This window comes from Python bivittatus, unplaced genomic scaffold (assembly GCF_059951505.1).
Source record: "Python bivittatus isolate LINGU-HERP-01145 unplaced genomic scaffold, Pbiv_v1 ctg000020_np1212, whole genome shotgun sequence".
NCBI classification, from domain to species: domain Eukaryota; kingdom Metazoa; phylum Chordata; class Lepidosauria; order Squamata; family Pythonidae; genus Python; species Python bivittatus.
This window is the reverse complement of record NW_028277030.1, coordinates 87,248,187-87,275,825: the sequence shown is the minus strand read 5'-3', so window position 1 is coordinate 87,275,825 and position 27,639 is coordinate 87,248,187. Positions and strand designations below refer to the sequence as shown.

At 39.1% G+C, this 27,639-nt stretch overlaps 1 protein-coding gene across 1 annotated transcript in view; it reads right to left on the bottom strand.

Moving 5' to 3' along the window:
- Positions 1-5,807: 5,807 nt before the first annotated feature.
- Positions 5,808-27,639, bottom strand: part of PGBD5 (piggyBac transposable element derived 5) — a 78,805-nt gene continuing 56,973 nt past the window's right edge. Inside the window, exons 4-7 of the mRNA XM_088143393.1 lie at positions 22,842-23,022; positions 18,571-18,768; positions 17,171-17,276; positions 5,808-12,814 (exon numbers count right to left, since the gene is read on the bottom strand). Of these exons, the coding sequence (XP_087999519.1) occupies positions 12,619-12,814; positions 17,171-17,276; positions 18,571-18,768; positions 22,842-23,022 (681 nt within the window). The 3' untranslated portion in view covers positions 5,808-12,618. The remainder of the gene's footprint in view (positions 12,815-17,170; positions 17,277-18,570; positions 18,769-22,841; positions 23,023-27,639) is intronic.

Sequence of the window (27,639 nt, the reverse complement as noted above, 5' to 3'; positions counted from 1 at the left end):
GCTGTTTTGTAATGGAGCTCCTAAACCAAAAATTGTAGACATACTACTCATGGCCTACTGAATTAATGTATTGGAATATAAGGTGAATAAATTTTGAATTATATAAACAGTGAGCTGAAAACTTTGCAACAAAGAGGAAATCTACTTTTTTTTGTTCCTAAAAGCATCATAAATCTTCACTCTTAGTGAAATCTGGTATCCTCAGAGATCACTGTAACAAGTTGCAATGATACATATACTATAAATGAAACAAATTTCTCTAAAAGTCTTTTGAAATGTTTCATAATGATTAAGTACTTCCCACCCCCATATTCATTATGACATATCCTTAAATATGCAAATAGGCTTTACTAGTGTATGTATCATTAAGTTTAGACAGTGCTCTGCTATTTTATATCCAGAATCAGCATGGAACAGAGTTAGCGCCAACAGCGCTAAGCTGACGTACTGTAGGTAAGATACTATTTGAACCAAAACATAGCTCTATTTTATGCTTTCTTGAAATGGAAATCAAAGGATTTCCATTTGCTGTATAAAACAGAAGGATTCTGGTAGTGTCTTTCCAGATTAATATATTTTATTAAAAGACAAGTTGTTGTGAGCCACAGCTCACTTCCTCAGATGCAATGGGGTGACTAGACTGATATTGGATTTAAATTGAGATAAGGTGGAAGCAGGAGTGGGGGAAGGAGAGAAAGAAGATGATGGTTGTATCAGATACAGGTTACATGTGGGGCAAATTACAAGTACCTTGTCAGTTAACAGTTGTAGTGTGTTAAAAGTCCATTGGGTTTGTTGAGACCTTCTCAGATAGGCTGAAACCTTTTGATGCATGTGAGTTTAGCAATCTCTTGTTCAACTTCCTTTTTTCCAAGATGGCTACTTTGAGATCTGTCATGGAGTATCCTGGAAGATTGAAATGCTATGATGCTACTTGGTCCTTGTTTAGAGGCCAGATGTCAAATCTGAGTCCATTAATTCTTTTGCACAAAGTTTGGCCTGTTAATCCTACATAAAATCAAGAGGGGCATTGCTGGCACATCCTCTAATGTAATATATGCACTCATCTGCCAAATTTAATAAAATTTGTTAGTTTGGAAAAGTGTTATCTCTCTCCTTTTGATTTTTGGCTACCAAAGACTAACCTGGCTCTTCTACAAAGTCCCCTTGCTGTATAGTATTTAAGACTGCAAAGAATTATTGGCATGAAATACACCTACTTAAGGTATTGAATGAGATTTATCCTGTTGGTTTATGTGTCTAATCTTCTTATCTAAACAGCTTGATTATGGTATTTTTTTCTCTGAAGGTTCAGTAGTTTTGTTTCCTAAAATGCTCATTTTCAGTTCTGTAAAAACTGTCTTCCTATGTTTAACTCTGAAAAAATAATTATTGTTTCTATAATCCATTGTGGCTATTTAGTTTACCTGTAATAGAATCATAAAGGTAGAAGTTTAATGCACCAGGCAAGAATGGTTTACATCCAAGGATTCTATTTATGTTGAAAATTCTTTGAAGCATATTTATGTGTACTGAGATCTGTAATTTTGAAACTGAATTACATAAACATAGGGAAGGAGTAATACCAGTAATGAATTATTCCTTTCAGGATTGTAGATTTCTCACACCCAGTCATCAGAGATTTCCTTTAGAATGTAGATGAGGTATATAGGTAAATATTCTTCACTTAATGTTGAAAAATCACTGTGAGTGGTAACCCCTAGCTGACCATGGCTGATCTTGAAGAAAGCTAAGAAGTATTGGACCTGCTTAGTACTTGGATGAGAAAATCCCAGGGTTATATCCCTGACTGGGAAATTTAAAAAAGCAAGCAATCCGCAAACTCATCTTGGAAAAAAGTACAACTTCCATATCCTTGGAACAAATTGAGAAAAGGAAAAAGATGAGTAAGGAAAAGGGGAGTGGTAAATGGTACCTCCTGACTTTGTTTAGACATGTCAGGATTTAGGCAGTGTTGGTTTCTCCTCCTTGAGCGACTCCACTTCCATTAGATGATTATGTCTAGATGGAGATTTGCTACCTCTGCATTTGCTAGTGTGATATACTTTGTTTCAAGAGTTTGAAAGGGACAGCAGGCTATATGTGAGAGAAGCAATTAACACTGGTAGTGGGGATTGTAAACTTTAATGAAGAGGAACAAGAAACAAATTGGAAATACAACTTGTTATAAGCTCAAACCTTAATAACGATCAACCTGGAAGTCTGGTTTGGTATCAGATTTCAGCTCTGAGGCTTGCAGTGTTGTATATTCAACATGCATTCAGGCTGGTGCATCTCACTGAGAAACCTGAACCTTGCAGTCAAATAAATAAATAAATAAATAAAATCCGCAAGTAACAAATGATGAAACTTAGTTTTTCTCATCCCAAATATAATAGGCAAATTTTGAGAGCTAGGATAAAGTCTCAAGTCAAGTTTAAAAGAATTGAATTGCTGGAGGAAGGTCTTCATTATCTGCAAAAGAAGATCACGGTCCAAATAAAGTTATCTCCCTTCAGTTGAGGTTGACTTCTGCACAGACTCATCTACATTTCTTTCATGGTAGCCAGTTTGTCATTGCCTTCTTCCAGGATAACTTTCCAGGATCACTTAGTCAACCCTACAGCCTGGTCTCCAGGTCTCCAGAAATGCTAACCACGCCTGATCCTACTTACCTTTTTCAAGTTCAGCTGGGAACTTTTCCCTGCTATGATATTTTGAGTGATCTCTTTTGTTACATTAGAAGGATAATGAGTTGTATTTAGTGCTGGCTTTCATGCTAATGGAAAGGGCTTCTGCTCATGGAAGGCAGGGCATCCAATGTTCCCCATTTCCTATTATGCATTGTAATTTTGTAAATATAATGGTTTACGGTGTTGGAATAGGATCAGGAAGACCCAGGGTCATGTTCATCCTCAGCCATGGAAACTTGCTGGGTGACTTTGCACCAGACATTCTTTCTCAGCCCAACTTACCTTACAAGATTGTTATAGGGATAAAATGAAGGGAGATCTTCATTTAACCTCTCAAGCTTCTGGAGGAAAAGCGGAATGTAAATCTAAAATAATTGTTATTCCAAAATCTCCAATTCTCTGCAATTAGGACAATGCTGAAATGCTGCAGTAGGTAGGAGATAACTTGATTCCCCCACATAGTATAACAAAAGTGCATTCCGCTAGACAAAAGCCACACTTCCAGTCCACTGTATTTGTATTGGTCACTCTATTTGTGATTGTTATAAATAGTGTTTATTTAACAAGTGGGGAGGGGGAAATCATGCCTTGTTGACATTTTCTAGTGAAATATCCATATTGCACTCTCAGATGTGATGCATGATTGCTATTGCGTTTGGCAACAATAGAAGTTCATTATGAATGTGCAGTCAGGTCCAGAAATATTGGGACATCGACACAATTCTAACATCTTTGGCTCTATACACCACCACAATGGATTTGGAATGAAACAAACACAATGTGCATTAACTGCAGACTGTCAACTTTAATTTGAGGGTATGTACATCCAACTCAGGTGAACGGTGTAGGAATTACAACAGTTTGCATATGTGCCTCCCACTTGGTAAGGGACCAAAAGTAATGGGACAATTGGCTTCTCAGCTGTTCCATGGCCAGGTGTGTGATATCCCCTCAGTACTCCAATTACAATGTGCAGATAAAAGGCCCAGAGTTCATTTCACGTGTGCTATTTGCATGTGGAATCTGTTGCTGTCAACTCTCAAGATGAGATCCAAAGAGCTGTCACTATCAGTGAAGCAAGCCATCATTAGGCTGAAGAAACAAAACAAACCCATCAGAGAGATAGCAAGAACATTAGGCATGGCCAAAACAACTGTTTGGAACATTCTCAAAAAGAAGGAATGCACCGGTGAGCTCAGCAACACCAAAAGACCCGGGAGAAACGGAAAACAACTGTGGTGGATGACCGAAGAATTCGTTCCCTGGTGAAGAAAACACCCTTCACAACAGTTGACCAGATCAAGAACACTCTCCAGGAGGTAGGTGTATGTGTGTCAAAGTCAACAATCAAAAGAAGACTTCACCAGAGTGAATACAGAGGGTTCACCACAAGATGTAAACCACTGGTGAGCCTCAAAAACAGGAAGGCCAGATTAGAGTTTGCCAAACGACATCTAAAAAAGCCTTCACAGTTCTGGAACAACATCCTATGGACAGATGAGACCAAGATCAACTTGTACCAGAGTGATGGGAAGAGAAGAGTATGGAGAAGGAAAGGAACTGCTCATGATCCTAAGCATACCACCTCATCAGTGAAGCATGGTGGTGGTAGTGTCATGGCGTGGGCATGTACGGCTGCCAATGGAACTGGTTCTCTTGTATTTATTGATGATGTGACTGCTGACCAAAGCAGCAGGATGAATTCTGCAGTGTTTCGGGCAATATTATCTGCTCACATTCAGCCAAATGCTGCAGAACTCATTGGACGGCGCTTCACAGTACAGATGGACAATGACCCAAAGCATACTGCAAAAGCAACCAAAGAGTGTTTGAAGGGACAGAAGTGGAATGTTATGCAATGGCCAAGTCAATCACCTGACCCGAATCCCATTGAGCATGCATTTCACTTGCTGAAGACAAAACTGAAGGGAAAATGCCCCAAGAACAAGCAGGAACTGAAGACAGTTGCAGTAGAGGCCTGGCAGAGCATCACCAGGGATGAAACCCAGCGTCTGGTGATGTCTATGCGTTCCAGACTTCAGGCTGTGATTGACTGCAAAGGATTTGCAACCAAGTATTAAAAAGGGAAAGTTTGATGTATGATTATTATTCTGTCCCATTACTTTTGGTCCCTTACCAAGTGGGAGGCACATATGCAAACTGTTGTAATTCCTACACCGTTCACCTGAGTTGGATGTACATACCCTCAAATTAAAGCTGACAGTCTGCAGTGAACGCACATTGTGTTTGTTTCATTCCAAATCCATTGTGGTGGCGTATAGAGCCAAAGATGTTAGAATTGTGTCGATGTCCCAATATTTCTGGACCTGACTGTAGATTTTCAGCTGCTTCTCAAGATATATTTAGCTGGCTGGTATGGATCAGAAAATTGTAATAGCACTTCAAGCGACCACTTTTTGGATTCAAAAGTCATAATTTAGCACAGCTGTTGACTTGATATTTCCAAGTTAAAGCTGTCAACTTATTTATTACTTTATTATTAAAGGGGCAAATGTAATTTATTTCAGGGGAGAATGGAACTTTGTTCCTAACTGAATGAAATTAGTGATGAAATTCCAGCTTTTTGAATTAAAAACTGCCCCTCAATCAATTTCTGAGATTGAGTGCTTTTGCTACTTGGCAATTTTCTAAATTTGATGCAGTGTTTTGCAAGGACAAAAAGACAGGAAGACATATAGCAAATGATTTGGTGTAAAGTACATTTAGTTCGATTTCCTTTTCACTTATTACCTACCTTTCATTTCTTTTGCTCACTTCTTACTTTTTCTGCAATTTACATAACACTGTTTATCCTGAGAGGTAATAGCATGATGAGTATGTAGGTTGGCCTCACAGAGTAAATGCCACTTCTTATTGATAGCATATTCAGTTTGATATCAGATTGATATTAAGTACTATTATAAATTTAAAAAATTAAATCTCACATAAGAAGGATGTCATTTAATACAAATATTGCTGCATGTCCATTTCATTTTATACAGTACCTGAGCCATAACCGTGTGGCTTAGATTTCTTTTCTGTGACCCAAATTCCTCCTTCACCCCAGGAAAAATGAGACAAGGAAAACTAATCTGTAATTTATATTTGACTGTATTTCAAAGTTGTTGACTGTAAGACAAACTTTGTGGAAGGAAGGAAAAATTACACGACATCAGAGTGATATTATAAATCCATTGAGTTGTGCTGTTACCACATTTCACATTTTAGAATTTAGCTCATGGTATAGAAAACCTCTAAAAATTTATTGCAAGCGTGCTTTTGTGTAGAACAAAAAACAGTCACAAAAATTTAGGTCCTCACTTGAACCAAAGAGCCAGAAATACAGATGGGAACCTTACTCATGTGTAGGGGCTTCCACACAAGCATTTCTCGAATAAATGCATATGTATAAAATCAATAATTATTTTTTTCAATCCAAATAATAAGACAGCACTGCACATTTAATCCGGCATTGACATGGTTTAACAAAACCTCTTGTTCAACACACTTTGGGAAGGAAGCTTATGACTGAACTTCAGCCACTGATGGGTGTATTGTGAGCAGAGTTGATCACACATAAATTGCTGAACACACTTTTCACAATAACAGCACTACACTAGTGTACTGAATATTACTTCATTTAATGATGTGTAAATTGCAAAAGTGGAGAGGAAAAAATTATAGCTCATAGGACTTCCCTTCCAAATATACCATTTGTTTCCTGCATGATGGCTTGGCCTGTTTTACTGAAATCAGCCCCTGAGCTCTTGCTGTTGTGTGTTGACCGACAGTGCAGCAACCATAACATTGTAGTATGCATAGATGGAGTGGACCTGGGCCATTCCTGGCTTAGTTTATCAAGGACCTCCTGTATTAATTGCTTTTTTGGAGAGGAAAAAAAATGAGGTCTCAATAATCAGAAAAGTACAGAATTTCCTAAACCAGTATAAGATAGATATTCATACTACTTTCTACAAAGGTGTAGGTTCTAAATTGTTTTGGATTTCTGCATGCTAGTTCAAGTTGTCCTTCACTTTTCCTAACCAATTAAACCAATTTTAATAGTAATACTATAGATAGGTTACTTGACCTAGGCTGATTATTTTTGTCTCCTCTACATTTTCCTTCTGTTTTCAGGGTTGAAGCTTTTTTCCCCCACTACTATGTCAGATTAAAACAAAAAGGAAAAAGGCCAAAACATGAAACAATAAACAAGCGAAGCTGCCACGACTATTTTCACCCCACTCCACTTTGTGGTGGAATGCAAGATCTTTGTTAATTGTACATGTTAATGCAGATTAATTTGCAAATGCCATTACAACATTATTTTGAGAGTAAGTGACAGGAGTTAAGAACTCCTAGAAGAATGGGAAATTGGCAGTTCCCACTGACCTTTCTGCTTACCAGAATGGCTACAAAATATACTGAGCCTTGATCAGAAAGGCAGGTACACTTCCATCTGCTGTGCAGGAATGTTATTTTCTACTCTGCATCCCACCTACACCTATAATTTTCTTGCCTGGATTCTTTCAAGAGAAGAGAATTTTAAAAAATCTCCTCCTCAGATCTTGCCATGTCCAGCTAATCTTCTGCACAGAAGAAACAAGAAGTTGGTATTCTGAACATCCACGCCTATTCAGCTTCCTAAGTTGCACATTACCACCCAGCAGAGAGCTATTTTCATTTCATTCAACTAATTAATATGCTGCCTGAGCTCTGTATCTCAACACTTGAGAAGAATCGGGATGACAATTCTCTTTTTTAAATTAGATTAAGCCAATCTAGTTGGTACAGAATGATACCAATATCCAGTCTTGTAAGAACAGTTTTGAAGAATGGTGTTTTTACATTTAAAATGTTACATTGCCTGGTTTAATGTCTTATCTCTCTTCTTCATAAATAATGATATGTAGATTTACACAATTTTTACAAAATCTGTGATATTTAGTGTCACTGAGTGAAGTGATCATTATCATATACCAGGATCCCACTAAGCAACAATAAATGTACAGGAAACATATTGTGTGCCATGAAAAGCACAGTGGGTGTGCTATGTCTGACACCTTTTGGGTGGGTCCACATGCCCCATTGATAGCTCTACAGAAGGCTCACTGTCCCAGAGATTTCCATCAACATACCCTGTCTTGACCTGGGTGGTGTTTACACAGATGAATGCATAACTCAAAGCCCAAGTTCAGTGTTCAGGAATGAATACATTGTCAGCTTGAATACCTGTGTAGTCTGCTGTTATGTGTTAGGGTGCTATATCCTAATTTAAGCACTGACAGGAGAATTCAAGGGCAGTCTATAAATCTGTAAGATAAAAATTGCTGTTAAGAATCAGTGACAAATTGGGGAAAAATTGGCACACTTAGGGATCCTTGCACAGAAATTCTAAAATTCAAGAAAAGTACAAGGAAGAATACAATACAAGTTCACATTTTGTAAGGATGAAGTATTACTGGTATTAGCCTATGTACCCAGCTGAGGCTACTCTATTTTCTTTTTTTAAAGTGCACCCACCAAACATCACCTAGCTCTGGTATAAATAAAAAAGGATTTATTGAACGCTCTAGCCCTAATTTTTCTAATAGGATGTAAGAGGTAATAGGACAAAGTTCCAAATGGTAAATTTGCTATAGGCTTCACATCTGATCTTACGATCCCAGCTGCTGTAGACTCTTGCATGGGATGCAATTTTTGATGTAAAAATGAGGTGACATAGAACTCTGTAAGGTTACTACATCTCCTCAGAACTCAGATAAAATTGACTTGATAAATTTTAAGCTGGATTGCATATACAGATGTTTCACAAATGCATCTTTGTCTTTCTAATATTCAGTTTTGAGGGCTCCTTGTTCAAGTTCTTTGTTTTTAATTAATTAGTTATTTTTTGCTTTAAAATGTTAAGTCGCTTCCTTTTTCATAGACTTCTGTTTCATAGACTTACTGTTTTATAGAACAGTAGATAGATGACATGATGAGAAGTTCAATAGTGCAGGGAATGACAGTGGACACATCACAGGGCGATGTGCAAATTTCTGATTCCCCATTACTAAATGCAGAAACACGGGTACAGACACATGCCTTATTTCCTTAACTTTCAACACCAAAGTGTAGAGATTCAAGCCTGGGAGAATTAGGAATGGATTTTTTTCATTGTAGGATTGTAAATTCCTGATTGCCAAATCAGTAAGCCTGAATGGTGGTGGATACACTGGGGTTCTCTGTCATCATCAGAGTGGTTCCATGATGGACAAGCAGTACCAAGCAGGAAGCAGGTTTGTGACTTGGGGGTCCTTCTGGACCTACAGCTCCTGCTAGAACAGTAGATGGAAGCTGTGGTCAGAGGTGCCTATACCCAGCTTCAGCTGGTACATCATTTGCAACTATACGTGGGGCAGGAAGATCTAGCTACAGTAACTCATGCCCCTATCACCACTCAGCTAGGCTACTGTAACACGCTGTATTGGGGCCTGCCCTCAAAAATACTCAGAAAATACAACTGGTCCAAAATGCAGCAGCTCACATACTTACCAGCTCCTGTCGTGGGAGGCATCACTGGTTTTGCAGCCCCTGCATTGGTGGCCAGTTGGTTTCCAGGTACAATTTAAGGTGCTAGTTTTAACCTATAAAGCCCTTTATGGTTTAGTGGGTAGATATCTGCAGGACCACCTACACCAACCAGTACCACCCCAACCAATTATTTCAAACAGAAAGAAACTGTTACTGATCCCACATTTTCAAGAAGTCTGGGGGGCTGAAGCGAGGAGTGCCAGTCCTGTGGAACAGCCCCCTGCTTGAGACCAGATTAGGCCCCTCATTGATATCGTGGAAGCTTTTAAAATGGAGCTTGTTCCAGAGAGCCTTCTCCTAATTTTATTGTGCCATCTTCATTTTCTATTTTTAGCTTGTAGTTTTCTGTTTGGATGATCCTGCTTTACTGTTTTGATTGTTGTTCTATTGTGGATGTTTCTGTGGAGTCTCTGGATTCCAGTGGGGTAGAAATGTGGAAAATAAATAAATAAAGCCTGGGGCTTTAAAGTGTGTCCACAAGCCTCAGCTTGGCCATTCCTTTCCTTCATGCAAAGCAGAAAGTATTTCTTGTATTTTTATAATAAGGCCGTTCATACCTTCCATCCATTAAATATGACATGCCGAAACCGCTAAAATCTATACAAATGCTGATAATCCATGCTTCTCCCAGGAACAGGAATAAACTAGAGAGCTGCCAGATTAGGAAACCTTCCACAATATGGAAACATCAGCCAAAGGTTCTAAAATAGCATTTCTCAATCGTGGTAATTTTAAGATGTATGAACTTCATTTCCCAGAATTCCCCAGCCAGCACGTTGGGGATTTTTTTTTTTTTTTTTGGAATTACTGTCCTTCTGCAGAAGTATCTAATGGTATGGATTAAACAAGTAAAATAATTATATTGCACAATTGATTGTGTGTCACTAGAGGACTGTAGATAACAGTGATTTCTAAATGACATCTCAATTGTTTAACAAAATGATAGAAACAATATATACTCTCAGCAAAGAAAGGGAGAACCCAAGTGTTGTTAGCCTTACTCAACCTGGAATCCTCCAGATGTCTAGGAGTACAACTCCCATTATTCCCCACATGACAATATTGTTCCTACTGGATGAGAGAACAGGAACTAAATCCAATATATCTGGCCAATACCAGGTTGCTAGAAAAGTGGTGTAGAGGTTGGGTTATACTATATATTACTTTGACAGTTGTTCAATATGGTGTGGGAGAGCTGCAATATATGAATGCTTTGACTCAATTGGTCATGGCTGTCATGTTGTGAGGAGCAATTGATAATCCTAGAGGGATGGTGTCCATGCATCCAAAGATGTATCTCGTTACATCCATGATACCTGAATACACTTGGATGCATCTATGCATTTAAGTGTCTTTCTCAGTCTGGCGAAGAGCCTGCTTAGAAGATGAAAGTAGTTCACTAAACACAGGTCGCTGTTTTGCCCTCTTCTCTTAGTCTCCCTAAACAACATTTTTAGTGGCATGCAAAACCTGGATAGTTTTGTTATTTCCAATCCTGCATTGATTGACACCCATATGTGATACTGGAGAAGATTCTTGTTGACCATGAAAAAGACCACTTCTCCCTGTCTCTCAAGAAGGTTGGCCAATAATGATTTTTGGCTTGATGGGCATGAAAACAACTGTTCTCATCAGCCTACAGAGGAGATATACTGTAGATCATTATATAAAAGATGTTTACATTGACATCATCTGTGGTGGCCTTCCCAAATCTCTCCTCCTAGATATGCTAGGCTGTAATTATTAAAGGATCGTGAAACACATCTTCACATGTCTGACAAATTGTTTTATAAGGGAACGTCATCTCTGTATATTTAAATGGTACCACGCAATGGAATGCTCTACTTGAACTCCGTATTTTCATTGTGTGCAATTTCTTCATGCCCACGTGCGGCTAGTAGTCATGTGATACTCAGCCCTTTTTGTGCTGAAGTAGAAGCATGACAATTTTTCAGATGCTCTGGAACTGGTTCATAATAAAGTTTTAACATGCAAATGTTTCTGATTGTCTAGTAATGATTTTTTTGTCTGAAAAATGTCTAGTTTGTGATAAACTGCAAGGCAGCAGGATGGCCAAAACAATGGAGTCAGAATGAAGCAAATGCTTTGAGAGAAAGCTGGCCGAGGAGTCTGACGCTATGGAAGACTGCTAACTGAGCAAAAGAAGAAAACATTGTCATAATTTTTGGGCAGTGACTTCATGAGTAGTCTTCATTCCCCTATTGTATCAGAATGGCAAGATGTATAGTTCAGGTCAGTCCTCAAATACAAGGATACTGAGATATTTCTCAGCATCTAAAAATGTTAAATTGCTTTGGGTAAGAGTTTTTAAAGGACAAAGGGAAATACATGCTTTGAAACATATTGTGCCTCAGTCAGCAATTTCACAAATTACTCATCAACCTGCAACACATTGTTTATGTTATTTGGTTTTAGATTTTCCAATATATATCATTAGGTATGGGACCTTTAATTTTACCTTTAATTATCTCTGGATTTGGCATATAAGTTTATGCAGCACTGTGAAAAAAGCACAGATCCAGCTACAGTTAAGGAGAAACTAGTTTCTCAGAGGATGTTTTGTATATTTCTCACACTGTGTAGAGGAATTCAATGCCTGGAGAATAATATAGGATGATTGCAATTAAATTAAATCTCTTATGCTTCTGTTATGGCATAACTGAAATTAAACTTGGAGCTTAACTAACTTCAGACAGCACAATGAACTTAGTTTGGTAAACCTTTCAGTTTCTGACTGTTCATTTATATTAAAAAAAAGCATTTTCTGTCAAAATTATACCCCCTTTTACAATCTAAAAGCATTGCAACAAAATAAAATCTTCAGTCTACTGTCCATCTGCCATTGCCTAATCACTGGCTTGCAAAATAGATTTGTACATTTTTTTTAAATATTTCTCTTCTAGCAATCTCTTCTCAGCCACACAACAGTGCGTATCTTTACACATCGTGCACTGATTTAAAAAAAACAAACAATAACATGCCCAACTGGAACTGTTGAGCCTTTTTAGCTAGGAAAGGGATAGGGAAAAGGATCTGTGTGACAACTAACAACCTGTTTGAAAAATCAGATTGAGCAATAGCTAACATAAATTCACTTCTGATGCACCGGTGCCCAAGTTGCACTCACATTGTGCAGCTTCCATATGGTGCTCTCTTGAGGGCCCTTTCAACATCAGCAAGGCCATTGGGAAGACACCAACATATTTAATGGCTTCCCTAGTTATTTTGTCACATGGAGTAGCAAGTTCCCCATCTTGGCATCCCAGAGTTCTCTCTCCTCTTTCCTCCTTCTCCCCAACTCCTAACCTAAGCCATGAAGACGGATCCATCAATGACCTGGTGAGGGGTCCTCCAATCCAAGCAGCTCCTTTACAAGTCTCTCACCAAATTGCACTCGGCTGTACTTTTTCATGGGATAGGCATCAGACATTTTGTACAGGATATAAGCGTTGTTTATGGCAATGCTGATGGAAAACCAGAAGACTTGTTGCCAGGTCTTGTTTGGTTTATGAGAAATGAAATACCTAGAAAGCACCCAAAAAAGAGAGAATGGTGGGGTCATGAAATGAATTTTTAAAATGTTTCTAAGTCAAGAAGGAAGGGATATGTCCTAAAAGTGGCAGAATCCAAAGGTGGGGCTGCTGCCCCTTAAACTTGCATCATCTTACAAGATACTTATGAATGACACAGAATGGTATCCCACCTGTCACCCTCCAGAACCTATTAGCACTTCAATATCCAGAATTCTTTCAGCTGTGGGTCAATTTTGTGAATGCACCTCATCCTAATGCTTTGTAGGCCAACAGGCAATCTAAATTGGAGATGGCAGAGATCCAGAAACTTGATTACTGATTTTGCTACATTTCCTCATATTGTACTATTAGGATCTTCCTATGCTGAATGCCTCAAGCCCCCCAAACTTTGAGGAATAAGGGAAATAGGATGGCAGGTGAAGCAGCAGCCTGGCCCTTCTTTTTCATTTAAATGAAGATCTCCAATTATATGTATATTTACTACTCCAAATTTTAATTTTAAACTTAAGATCGGTGATTGATTTATTCCCAGTGGATTTCTGTGATGCATTTCACTATAACTTCATTTCAGCATTTCATAGTGCTTTTGCAGGAAACACCCATGTCCCAGATTTATATTAGTTTTCCATCGCTCTCCAAGTGCCTTTATGTATCAATACACCAGAGGTGGGAGCAAAATCACAACAAAAAATGAGTGGAAACCAATCATGACCTTATGAAAGCTCTGATTTGCTGTTTTTAAGATAGGCTACACTTCACTTTTAAGAATGGCTCTGCTCTTTTCTTGGATGTTGATTAGTGCACAATAATACACCATCCACCTTGGCTACTTTACTACTTGCACAAGCAAGACTAGTGTGATGCTATGACTACCCCTGTGAAGTTTGCAAAAGCAAGTGACACAAGTATTACCTTAGAAACTGAACTGGGCTTCCGTTTCTAAGAGCTCTGCCTAATAAATTTCAATGAACTCTTGTACAATGGCCTAAATAAGTGATGCCTAAGCTTGGTTTTGCCAAGTTCTTTCCTCTTTCTGTAGAGGCTCAGCAAGCTGCCAGCACAACTAGTCCCATCCCACTGCCCCACTTCCCAGCCTGTGGTACACTCCGCTCACAATGTTTTTTGGGGGACTTCAGGACAGGAATGGCTATAAATCTCTCTTCCACCAGAAATTCAGTTCCACAATCTGGATATCCACAGAAACCTTCAAGGACTCAGTGCTGCTAGATAAGTTACTTTACTGCTTGCAAGAAGTCATATATCCCCAGAAGATTTGTCTGCTGCACAACAGAAACCAGGACATATACGTTATATCTCAGTCCCAAGGTTTAAACCTTAAGCCTTTTCCTCCTACCCTTTTAGGTTAGCAGATTCTTGGTCATTCTTTTACACATCTTCAGACTGGGAAGTGGCTGCTTAATTTTAACATAACAGTTCTGTCTATTCTAAGCAGTGCTGATCCCTGCCTTGCCAAGCTTTAGCCCTTATAGTTTTAGGGTACTGCAAGTACCTCTCATCTCTGTAGTATAACTCCCTGTGTCTGTTTTTAATGAACATTTTTTTTCTCCCAGTCTTTTAAATGGAACCAATGTCTTCAGCTTTTATTTTTTCTTGGCACAAGATAGTGGTAGCTTCTCATTTCACTTAGCCGTTTTCATTCCATAAAATAATGGATTAAGTTGGTCAAGATTTACTGAGAACACAAATGGCCTAGTGTTTATTGTCATCTTCTTAATGGGCATCTTCTGATACATTGGAACCCAAACTCCCAGAAATCTAGCTGGTAAGCTATGGGTCATTCTGACTGGGACTCCTTGTAGTCCAAACCAGGCTAGGGAAAACTGCCATATTATATCAGAAGAGTGGGGAAATGATTTTTTCCATGCTCCCCAGCCCCAAACATTGCCTATATATGAGAAGCTATCTTACTGCGGTAGCTTGCCACAAATCCCTTCACTTGTAATACTGCACAAGAGTTAAGACTGCTAATGTCTGTTTAGAAACTGTCCTCAAGACAGAAGTTGAAGGACAGCTGAAAAATCTATTAGTAAATGAAACTTCCCTCTGTGACAAACCTGAATTTTCTGGACTTGGCCGCTGCCATTTTACAGCACCAAAGTCCATTTGGGGAGCCAATGGTCTTTGAAAAGCTGGCAATTCTACTAATGTCTCAAGCCTGCCAAGAAGCAAGCTTGAGAACCGTGGCCAGATTCTGCCTTTCCCTTCCTGACATTCCCAATCAAAATGCTTGGGAAATGTCCCAGGTTTGTTGCCAGGCAGAGATTTTTTTGTTTGCTCAGCTCTGAGGCATTATGTGATTCATGTGTTGACCAGCTGTCACTGGTGTTTTGCAGGCCCTAGCTCTTTTTATGGGAGCTGTGCTCTGGTCATGTCACAGGGGGTCATGCTAGGGAAACTTTGCTCAGTCCATTGGATCTGAGGGACACGGAGAACATGAGAGATTTTTTTCCCCCTAAAGCCGTGCCAGAAATACCTTTTCTCTATTTCTCCCTTTGTGAATTCCAATACCTTCTTCGGATATACCATCTTCAGATACAAATTTGAGTTGAAGCTATTCCATCTGGCTGAAATCATTTTGGAATAGGCTGAAAGGAAGACATTTTGGAACTGGTAGAGCTGATCCAAGGCACACTGAACCCAAAGCCAGAATGTACCCACTCAAAATCTGCTGCTTAAAGCAGCCTTCTCCTTTTGCCTAACGATTGGCTAATCCTGGGAACAGGCATGTCATCACGCCCTGCTTGGTGTCTCTTCAAGCCCAGACTTAATATATTAAATATCAGAATGTAAGTTTCCACTTCTTAAAGAGCAGGATAGGACAGGGACACAAAGAAGGAGGTCTAATCTTTTCTCGTATGCTAGAAATCTCCCTGTCCTTCCAAAGCCACTACCACCCACAGGTTCATCAGAACTGAGTCCTCTACTCTTGTTTTCACGTGAAAAAGAAAAGTTAAATAATCATCCCTAATTACTTAATCTCTGTGGAAATGTACTTGGGAATTTAAAAGCAGTTTTTTAAAAAAGTAAAGAGGATTAAAGAAACCATACTGGTATAATTATGTTCCTAACACAATACATTTTTCATACGGTGCGTGTGTGTGTGTGTGCTCCTTCGAATAAGTGTTGACTCCTGGCAACTGCCTGAACAAGTCCCTGCAGTTTTCTTGGCAAAATTTTGGAAGTGGCTTGCCACTGCCTCCTTCCTAGAGCTGAGAGAAAGTGACAGGCCTAAAGTCACCCAGCTGGCTTTGTGCCTCAGGCAGGACTAGAACTCAAGAGTCTCCCAGTTTCTAGCCTGATCCCTTCACCACCACACTAAACTGGCTCTCTTTTCACATGGAAGAACATTCAAAGGTGCAGTTCCCCACTTGCAGTGTGAAGTGATACTGTCCAGAAGAGGCTGGTCTAAATGCTACTTTTTTCATATTATACAGTAATATGATCTTTCTATATGTAAAAGTATAATTTTAACTGTTGGTCACAGATCTATAGCAGCTTACAGAATCAAATCAATCTTTACTGCAGTTATTAACTAGCACGAGTCCACAGAATCATACAACTGGAAGACATCTGCCTGGTTACTGAGCTCAACCCTCCACTCCAATTCAAATTCAGTTCAGGAATCCAAAATAAACCATCCATGGCAGAGGGCCATCCAGAGTCTACTTGAATGCACAGAACAAAGAGGTATCTACCACTTTGCTTGGTAAGTGATTCCACTGTCAAACTATTCTTATTGTTGGGAAGAGCTGAAATCTCCCTTCCTGTACTATTATCTGCCTTCTGAAATAATAGGAAGCAGATTGTGGTCTTCTTTTGTATGTAACAGCCTTTCAGTTATTTCAGGAGTGCTGTCATATGCCCCCAGGTTCTCTTCTTAAGGCTAATCATATCCGTTTCCCCAATCTTTTCTTAGAACTTAAGTTTTCATTCCTGTAATGGTCCTCACTGCCCTTGTCTAAACTAGGTGCATTTCCTTTGAATCTTTTGAAGTGCTGCACTACTGGAGATGAGATCTGACAAGTGCAGAATAGATGGAATTCTTTCTTCACATGACTTGGAAACAACTGGACCCACATTATTTCCAAATACTTGAAAGCTGCTAAAGTAGCTACTTAAACAATTACCTTTTTTTTAAAAAAAAAAAACCGTCTGCCCAATTGTCAGAGATCATCTTCAGAAAGGTTGGTAGCACATTTCTTACATCATTCTGTTGCCATATAGAAAAAGTGATATTGGGTCCTGAATTTTGTTTAAACAATTAAGAAAAGTTCCACACTTCCAACCCTACGAGCTTTATCCTTGCCCATCCTGTTGTTTACTTACTTGCTATATTTGTCATCATATCTGCAAATATAACTAAGATGGGCAGCAAAGGCTTCTACTGCCAGAGGGCACGGGATCTCTCCACTCTTCCTCTTAATGATAACACCTGTTGCAACAAAGATACATAAAATACCATCACATCATACTGTTGATTGAAAATGCTACTAGATTTGTTGAATCAGTGGGCACCAGGTCATATCATCCTGATTTTAAACCTTTTGAGAAGAAAGTCCTACTTGGCTCAGGTATTCTAAGAATATAGGGAAAGTAGGATACAGCATTCGTTTCCAAATATTTAGAAAATCTTTAGAAAGTAGGCTGAAGAGGCATTTTTAATTACAAGGAATAGATTTGAAAAGCTCTGTAAATAGGCTAGATTTACTAGCCTTCTTCCTCTTGAGATGTTTATGGATGTGATTGAGGAAAAAGCATGCACCCTTTTCAAAGTCTTCTTCTGTTTGTTTACCCAGAGACAATTTTTATTTCCTGGGTACAAGGTATAGTAACCCTTTTGCTACCTCTTGTCAGAGCATTTACCAATTGGTTGCAGAGAGAAAACTGCTTGTTAAGGGTTTCTCAGTTTTCAAGGAAGTTGCTAAATGCTTGTAAATCAGGCCACATTACAATGGCAGATTCTAAAGATGTGCTACTTTTTAATGCAGAACAGACTGTTGCAGTAACCTGTTGACTTTCAAATAATCAGGCAGCTGATAGAAAGGAGTCTAATTTCCTTAAAGCTAAGTATAGTTGAACCCCATTGATTTCAGTAGAAAGTTGATAAATACCAACTCATAAGTCCCACTGAGTTCAGTAAGACTGCCCTTAATTTAATATATACTGAATTGCTTCCTAACCCTTTTAAAGTCAACAGGGTATAGCACCATGATATGCCTAATTTTGAATGCATCTTCTCATTTAACATACCTAATTCAAATTTGAAGTTTTTTTAAAAAAAATGCAAATAACAGTAACAAATGTGTAAGTGCATGAGAGAGACAGAAAGAGAGAATGATTAACCGTTCTTTCTACTAGTGTCCCAAGTGCCAGTAGAAAGGTTTTTCCTCTCCTCTCAAACTACTGCTCAAAGACTGTGCAATTTAAATTTATAAAAAATGTGAATTACATTGAAAGATGCAGTTAACTTAATTCTGTTTTGTTTCTAGGATTAGAATCTATATCAGTGTTTCTCAACTTTGGCTGCTTGAAGATATGTGGACTTCAACTCCCAGAATTCCCCAGCCAGCATGCTGGCTGGGGAATTCTGGGAGCTGAAGTCCACGCATCTTTGATCGGCCAAGGTTGAGAAATGCTGATCTAGATAATCCATTTTTCTTTAAAATCTAGACCTTACCTATTCCCCTTCCCATAGAAAGAAGCCAGTTTTAGAACAAACCACTCACCTTGTTGAACTGGAGAATAAGCATTGGTCAAAAATCTAAAATAGCCTTTATTGTACCAGCAGATCAAGGACATGTTTCCTTTCATTTTTATCCTGTAATGCCCTCGAGACTGAGGGGTCTCTGGGTTGTTCAGCATTGAGGAAGGCAGCCCTGTGCAGTCACTTTTTCTTGCACTTAGCAATCCACAGCAATGAATGTCTACAGTTGAAAGATGATAAAACATTTATATTAGAATACTATCTTGTGGTTCTAGCATAAAAATATGAACCAAGTCATATTTTGATCTACCAAAACTGACCCCAAATACTGCAACCCACTCACACTCTAGTCCATTGTCATATTATCCTCCACACTTAAAGCATTAAAATCTGAAGAACTTGATATATAGTTTATTATTTTCAGAGGGAAGTATGACATGCCAAGGATAAGATGACACAGCTAATGTGATCATTTATTTACTTATTATCCCTAGCAATGATACACAACCAATATGGAATATATACCTTATCAAGTATGTCTTAACCTTCATGTTGAAAAGTACAACCACAATAAAAACCAGAGGTAATTAAAACAGCACCTTTCCTTAGTTCAGACTAGTTGTAAAAACCTTAGGATGAGAATTGTACAGAACTCACATCTCTCATGAAACCATTTTAGCATAGCCTAATGGCATTAAAAGGGGGAAAAAATCTAGTGGTAGCAGTAGGATTTACTTCCAGGTAAACATATGATTTGATCACAAGCAGTGTGTGTGTGTGTGTGTGCATGGGTGAAAGAGAGATTTATGGCCCATAATCTGACCAAGGGGCATCTGCAGCAATGGTCACTGGTTCCAAAATGGCGGGTGGAATTGGGCAATCAAAGCCTCATGTGTCAAGGGTGGGGTTCTGGTTGGCTGTCACACTCACTGTTTTGAAGCCAATGGCTTCAAACACCCCGATCTAGGTGACAAATCTCTGATTCTTCATTAAAATTAAGAGGAAAATTATAGCATAAAATCTTCTGAAGAGTTTCTTTGCTGGACCACACTTAAACGACTAACACTGCAAGGGAAACACATGGCTGCTAGGAAAACATGCAATAAAAATCAACTCTCTCTGAACCAATTGTCTTGTTTTTTGTTTTTAAGTCTGAATTTCATGTAGCATCCAAAACTATCTTGTGCCACAGCACAACAATGCAGAAATTGGTCTGCATGATGGCAGTCCAAGTGATCATAGTCTGATCATGTGCTGGTTCCTCAAATGCAAGTCCTATTTCATCTAACGTGGTTCATTGGATGTGTCCATGCACAGAATCAAAGCCTTTATTTCACACTCCATCTAAGAAAGAAAAAAACAGGGAAGCCACCACTGTGATACCCTCTACTCATCAATTGGTCCCATCTTCAATAGCTGAAGTGATCTTTGAAATGAAGCTATTTTCATGCCACTTGGCACCTTGAGAGACCTTGCTGCTGAAGCAAATAGCAAATGGCTTTTTTCAAACAAGAGCAATGGCTCAGATTTTGTGTGTGTGTGTGTGTGTGTGTGTGTGCGCATGTGTGTAGGTGGAAGAGGATTTATTGGTGGCAGCTTCTACTGATCTTTCCCAGAGAAAGCAAGGGAGCTGTTATTTTGGAAAAAATGGTGACAGAAGTAGACAAATGAGGCTGCAATCCTCTCCAGAGTTAAAAGGGGGAAAAGTCCTGTTCATACCAATGGACCTGACTTCTGGATGAGAAACATAAAATTGGTCTGAACATGAATATATGGGTCTGTGTGTGTGAGAGAGAGAGAGAATGAGACAGAGAGAGAGATTCATGCTCCAAATGCTAGTTACAAATCCCAATGTTTAAACTTTTTTTAAAAAATAATTTTATTAAAGATTATAATTGCAATAGTAAAAACTTATACAAACTAAAAGAAAGACAGACAAGTAGAAAGAGTAAAAAGTGCAAAGGAAAAGAAAAAAAGTAGAGAAAAGAAAAAAAAGAAGAAAGAAAAGTAAGAATAAAGAAAGAGAAAAGAAATATACGAAGAGGTGACTTCCAATCTCATCACAAGTAAACAATTTTAGTAACTTTTCACCTCCTCTTAATTTACAACCAACGATCTTTTCATCCCATGTCCCATCTTTTATCTATAACTAAATCTGTAAGGCATTGCCATTTCAGTCCTGATATCAGCAAAAGTTCATTAAGGGTTGCCAGAAATAATAACATATCTATTTTAACCTTGATCAAATAAACCAACTTTACATTCCTTTCTGTTACCTCTAACAATCTTAATCTTTACTCCATTCAAGTCATGTCATAGAACTTGATGCAGTTTTATTTCTTTTTTGCCCCTTCTCACAATATTCATACAAGCTTTAACAAACCTCTTTTGTAAATCCAATATAAAAGAATTATACAGGTCACTCTCTTGGTTTATTGTTTGCAATTCAAGCATCAACCAATTTCTTTTGTATGTCCAATGAGACATCTTTTCCATGTCATTCTTGTAGTCTGTCATTTGCAGATCCACATTCAGTGTCAACCCTGTCTCAGTCTTCTCAGATAAAACTTGTTCCTCTTCTGCCATTTCTTCCATAACATCTTTTGCACACAATCTATCCATAGAAGCAAACATCTCTATTGACATTGTTGATATTAACTTCTGATTCCATTTTTCAAAAGTGTCCTTCAGTATTTTCAGTGTTATAATATTTTGCATCATTCTGTAGCTGTTAATCAGGTTTATGTATTCTTCTCCTTTATTTAAAATCTGTAGTCCAGTTTTTAAAATTGCTTATCTCTATTATGTCTTAGAAAAAATTCAAAACAAGTCCACTTTCCCACAGGAAGGATTCTTTATAATTAATTCCAAAATCTTATTTCAAATTTATCTGGACCCTTAATCCATTTATAACTTTCTAAAATCAAAGACTTAATTAACTTTTTGCCGCTTATTTCAATTTTTTTTTAAAGTTCTTAACCTTGTAGTTAATTTTTTTTTTGTTAAGGATTGAAGGCAGACTTGTCAATCCAAAGGTCTCTAATAGCTGAAAAGTAGTTAACAAGCAATTTTCAAATGTAATTAGAAAAGGAAGTATGTGAAGTTAGTGTCCTTTTAAAGGCACCAACCATGAGCAAGATCGCTGTTCCCTTGTCTCTCAGTGCTCAAATCCCACCAGAGGCCACTGCCTTGCAATCTCCTCATGAGGAGCAACTATCTGGAGCACTTGTGGGTCATCTCCCATCCTCTCTTTATCTGGAGAGGTTCAAACATCTGACCTGTTCACTGGCTCTTCATTCTTTGCCGCAGTCATCAGCTTCACTTTTCGTGAAGCCGTCTTCAGTCCACCATTTGTTCCTCCAGAAGCCACAAATCCCAATGTTTAAACTTAAGGGGGAAATTGTAACATAATTTCTGAAGAGCTTCTTAGCTGGTTGCAAACAGCTGCCATGGTATTGTACAAGTTACTACTCTGCATGCCCGCTGTAACCCTTCCACCAGCAGAACACTCCTGTAAATGTGAAATGTGCAGCAAAGTAGCCAAATCTAATTGGTTCTTGAAGGGCTCAATTAAACGTCACCATGAAAATGGATCTCCCAACATTTTAAAGCAGCCCCACAGCATTCAATATGGATCACAGCAAATGTATTGGTGAAGGGGTGATATTTTTTCTCTCCCCAGTCCCCACTTACCTATCTGGGTCCAACAAAACAGGTATTTCATTTCTCTACTGCAGACTAATATCAGTTTTGAAGAGGGATAGGTGTGATTTTGATCAAGGAAAAATGCATCATTTAAATAAATAAATAAACAATTAAAAAAAAACAAATAAACCTTTTAGTGCTTCTGACCCAGTCAAAAGTGAAATGCCTACCATCTGCTTTAAAATGAAATTTAAACATTAAATTTAAGAGTTGGAAGATCCAATCACACAAGCTGAAAGACTAGAAGGGAGGAAAAGTAATAATGATTCCTGGCAATAGTGCAGGGTGAAGGCTAGCAGAAGGCCAAACATGCACGAACCATCCTTCATTGACCCAAAAATGCTATCTCATCCATAGTTTTGCTACTCTCCCCTGCCCCAAAGCTCAACAGTGAGACATTTCTGAATGATCTCCAATGTCTCATTATGAAAAGGAAACACTTCAAAAGCCAATGTCACACTGGGGGAGCCATACTTCTATCTAGCAGTGAAATAAGAGCATCCTTAATTATGGTTTCAGGTTTAACAGAATAGAGGCTCCGCAAAGGACTTTGGCTGTTCTAAGATCCATGCACAGCCTGGCACTAACCTTGCTTTTCAAACTCTTCAAAGAGGTTCAGGCTGGTAATGCTGGGGCCGGTGAAGATGATGCAGTTTTTCCCTGTGACATTCTGACAAAGACTCTTGGCCACTATGCTGTGAAGCTGAGCTTTGTTCTTCAAAGCATCCAGACCTTCAGTCCCACTGCCTTCTTTCAGATGGGCATAGATCTTAATCATCAAGCAAGAAGGGGGGTGGGGGGAGAGAACAGCAGGGAAAAAAGTTAATGTACAAAGAGATTAATGACCAACCCTTTCCCTCCTGGAACCCTCCAGATGTGTTGGACTTGAACTCTTGCAATCTCCAATTTTGTTCATTTCCCAGTTGACTATCCTGCTGGGAGTGGGGTAAGGTGAGATTTTAACTAGATAGTCCTTTACCAATGTTTTGCCAGTTTCCTTGCTCTCAATAACACAAAAGAAACAATATTCCTGACTTTCCAATCATTTTACTCTGTAGCCCAGGTTCTCAAAGAAAACCCACATATTGAGTCAATAGCTGATACCACCTCAAACCTGGAGAAAGTGTCAACAAATGGTCAAAGATTCCACTCAAGCAATGAAGCAAACACTATGGCCATAAGCATTCAGAAAGGTTCACTTGTACTGTAGTCTAACTGCAGGTTGGCATGCTGGCTGAACTAAACCCTTAAGAATGGTTAGTCTAAAAACAGCCAGCTCAGCTTCACACTGTGGTTATACCAGTTTAAATCATGGTTTATTCATCTGACTTGTTTTGAACAAAACAGATCTAAAATTAATCACAGTTCAGGTCTTAACTTTAGAGTTTGGTTACATAACTGAAATCCAACCTATTCGTTATCGCTTTTTTGAAGCAGAGGGGAATCTGTAACTTCAAGGGGAATCTAATACTTGTTTCCATCATAATATACTATAGTTTACCATTATGCCCAAGTGCAGCCTTTATGGTTGCATTTATTTTTAGAATGATTCCTGCCATACTTCCCTAGCATAAAATGCTCCCATAGAAAACAGTACCTGGAAAGTAGCATTGTCTTGAGTGATCATTTTAAGGTATATTCTTGAGCTACAGATGTTCAAGCTAGCTTTAAAATTGCAGCAATTATCTATCCTTAAATTGATGTTTGAGTCCCATGTCTGTTAAGGAATAATTCCTACCTGACCCTCGTGATTGGGTATTCAGTAAAACAAATTTTTCAAAGCTCCAACACATAAAAAAAGTAAAGGTGCAAGTGTTATGTAAAATATGTCACTGTGGAAAGAAGCGAAGAAGCATGAATGATACAAATGTTCAGCTTTTATTTGTTGCATTTTCAGATTTTTTTTTCTCTTCAGAGAGACATAGCTGTTGAATCTGGGCTTATATAACAAGGATTGTTTAGTTCTCCAATGCTGCTTGATTAAAAAAAAAAGACAGATGGCTAATTCTCCTACAGTCCTGCCCTTGAAAAGGAAATTCACCCCAGGCTTATATTTTGCACTCTCAATGCAGAGGTAGTAAAGACGATGTCAGGCTCGGGCGACAAGCCAGTCAGTCAATTCCTGTCACAACCAATGGATCAACATTCGACTGATCTGAAAAAAGTGGACCCTGAACCTGCAGGAAGAATGCTAGGAAGAAAAAAAAAATGCAGGGCTAGCAAATCAATTAAGGCTTGAGAGCCAAATAAACTTATTCAAAATGAGGGCAGGCAACATTGTCCCAAGTTTAATGCAGTAACTTACCAGGTAGCTTTCTATTTAAAATGTCCACAAATTTACAAAGAATTTAGGAGGGAGGGAAGGAGGGAGGAAGGGATGGAGGAAGGAAGGAAGAGCAACTACATTCATCAAACAGGTGTTGATCATATATATCAACAGGAGAAAATGTAAAAATGCAAACCAAGAAACTGGTACTACTCAGTATCAATGACAGTCTAAAAGAAAAGCCTAAATTGGCTCAGTTCTCACTTTGTGGCTTTGCATGGGAGCTGCCAATTGAGCAGCAGAGCCATGAAACCAAAAAGTTTCAGAGAAGAAATGTTAAGACCGTTATCAAATATTTGAGCATGTATCAAGCTAGAAAGAGCCTGTCTGGTGTACAGGTAGTCCTCGACTTACGACCATTCATTTAGTGACTGTTCGAAGTTACAGTGGTGCTGAAAAAAATGACTTATGACTAGTCCTTGCACTTTATTTTATTCATTTATTTATTTATGAAACTTGTCCCTGCCCATCTCCCCCCAATGGGGGACTCTGGGCAGCTCACAACATATTAAAACAATAAATAAATATACAACTAAAATTTATAACAAGACACGTTTACAAAAATAAACGGAAAGGAAATCCAGGAGGCCAAAGGTAGCAACACCAGGCCTCTAGGGGGCTAGCCAACCCCACATCTGATGATCTCCCTCCCCACCCCAGGCCAGTTGGCAGAGCCAGGTCTTCAAGTCCCTCTGAAAGGCTGGGAGTGAGGGGGCCTGTCTCACCTCCGGGGGCAAGATGTTCCAAAGGGCGGGGGCTACAGCAGAGAAGGACCGCCTTCTGGACCCCACTAATCAGAGTTCTTTTGCCAAGGGGGTCCAGAGCATGCCCTCTCTGTGTGATTGGGTGGGATGGGTTGAAACCGTGGGGGAGAGGCAGTCCCTCAGGTAACCTGGCCCCACTTATGACCATTGCAGCGTCCCTGCAGCCAAGTGATCAAAATTCAGGTGCTTGGCAACTGGCATGTATTTGTGACAGTTGCAATGTCCTGGAGTCACATGATCGCCATTTGTGACCTTCTCAGCCAGTTTCTGACAAGCAAAATCAGTGGGACACTGCATGATTCACTTAACGACCATGTGATTTGCTTAACAACCACCAAAACATGTTGTAAAATTGGGTGTGGTCACATGATTCACTTAACAGCTACACTGAAGAATGATGAATTTTCCAGTCCCTATTGTGGTCGTAAGTTGAGGACCACCTGTAGTGGTTAAGGCATCAGATTAGAAACTGGGAAGACCATGACTTCTAGTCCTGCCTGAGGCATGAAGCCAGCTGGGTGACCTCGGGCCAGTCACTCTCTCTCAGCCCTAGGGAGGAGGCTTCCTAGGCACTTCTGAAAAACCTTGCCAAGAAAACTGCAGGGGCTTGTCCAGGCAGTTGCCAGGAGTCCTAACTGACTTGAAGGCACCACAACAACAATCAAGCTAGAAAAGCACAGGCAAAACTTGCTTATCCTTGCCCAACAAAGATAGGATAGCACAAAACCATTTAAAACTGGAGGGGAGAAAACTGTGGCATCTACTCCCTTCTACAGGCTATAATAGCCTTTAGCCAACATGTCCACTGTTTTTTCTCTCTTTTTTTCCCATTTAGGCAAGGAAGGGACAGGAGAGCCAAACAAATGCAGAGCATATATTTAGATAGTCTCAACGGGGAGATAGGGGAGGACAGGAGAAAGAAGAGGTTGCCTGACTTTATTACATCCAGTGGAAGTAGCATAAGGCATCCTTTGGTTTTTTGTTTCCTTTTGTTCACTGTAAAAAGACCCCTGTGCACAAACATGGCAATACCATATTCTCCTCCTTACTGGATAGAAAATGTAACTACAGGAAGGAAAAGAGCACTTTGCTAGAGGAAGCAAGGGTATATCCGTAAGAACGTGAAAGAAATGAGAAGTGAGACAAACCAAACAGACTCCCCCTGGTCACCTCTCCCAAAAATTAAATATTTCTTCCACTCCCTGTGAAAGAAGCAGGGATGAAAGAGCTCTTTTAGAAGGGGTGAAGGATTTCCTGAATGGAAAAGGACAGAATCTGATCCAGGATTAAATGTATAGCTATCAACCACAGAAACAGTGGGCTCAGCTAGAACAAGGTTCCTCAACCTTGGCAACTTTAAGATGGGTGGACTTCAACTCCCAGAATTCCCCAGCCAGTCTTGCTGGGTGGGGAATTTTGGGAGTTGAAGTCCACCCATCTTAAAGTTGCCAAGGTTGAGGAACCCTGAGCTAGAAGATGTCCATTTGGAGTTTCCAAGCTCGATGTCTGCCAGAATGTTGTCCTGTTTCTTAGAGAGTTCTTGACATAGATTTCAGAGAACAGTGTAATTGAAAACTCTTTATGACATAATAGTTTTGGAATAGTCTTCCCACAGTTCTCCATTTTCTGTCCTTCTTTGCTTCTCTCCTAAGACTTTTCTCTTCCTGTCTGATGCATGGTCTCCTGGATTTTTGGGTACTACACTACAGAAGATGGAAACCTCCTCAGTGTCTGCTGTGCTGCCTTTCTCCTTAATCATGGAGAAAGCAATCAGAGCTTTGCCTTCCAGGGTTCATCACTCTTCCAAGATAGACCTCTAATAATTTCTGTCCTGATAGAGTGATAAATGCTTTTGCTATGGTGTGTAGAGCTTTGCACAACTCACTAATTCAAACTAATTTTCTTCTTGAAGCCCTGACTGGCTGTTCCTCCACTACTTGTTCTCCTTGCCTGCCTGGTTCCCTCTCAGTTCTTTTAGTTAACTTATCTACTGTTGTGCTTGCATTCTTCCTCCATCCAGTTTCTTTTCATGATAGGGATTCTGGCTTGTAATTGATTCTCTTTTGGAAGAGAGGGGATGGATACATCTGTTCCAGTTTCTTATTTTCCAGTCTGAAACTTACTTTATCCCTTTTCTGTTTCAGTTGGGGAATGTGCATTTTTGCACATTTCTGTTAATATATACTTTTGTAAACAGTATTGTCTCATATGTGCATTTTTTTGCAAAGTATTCCCAAGGACAGCAATATTTACATTAATATTGTCATTTTTGTACACATTTTTATTAAATAATTGC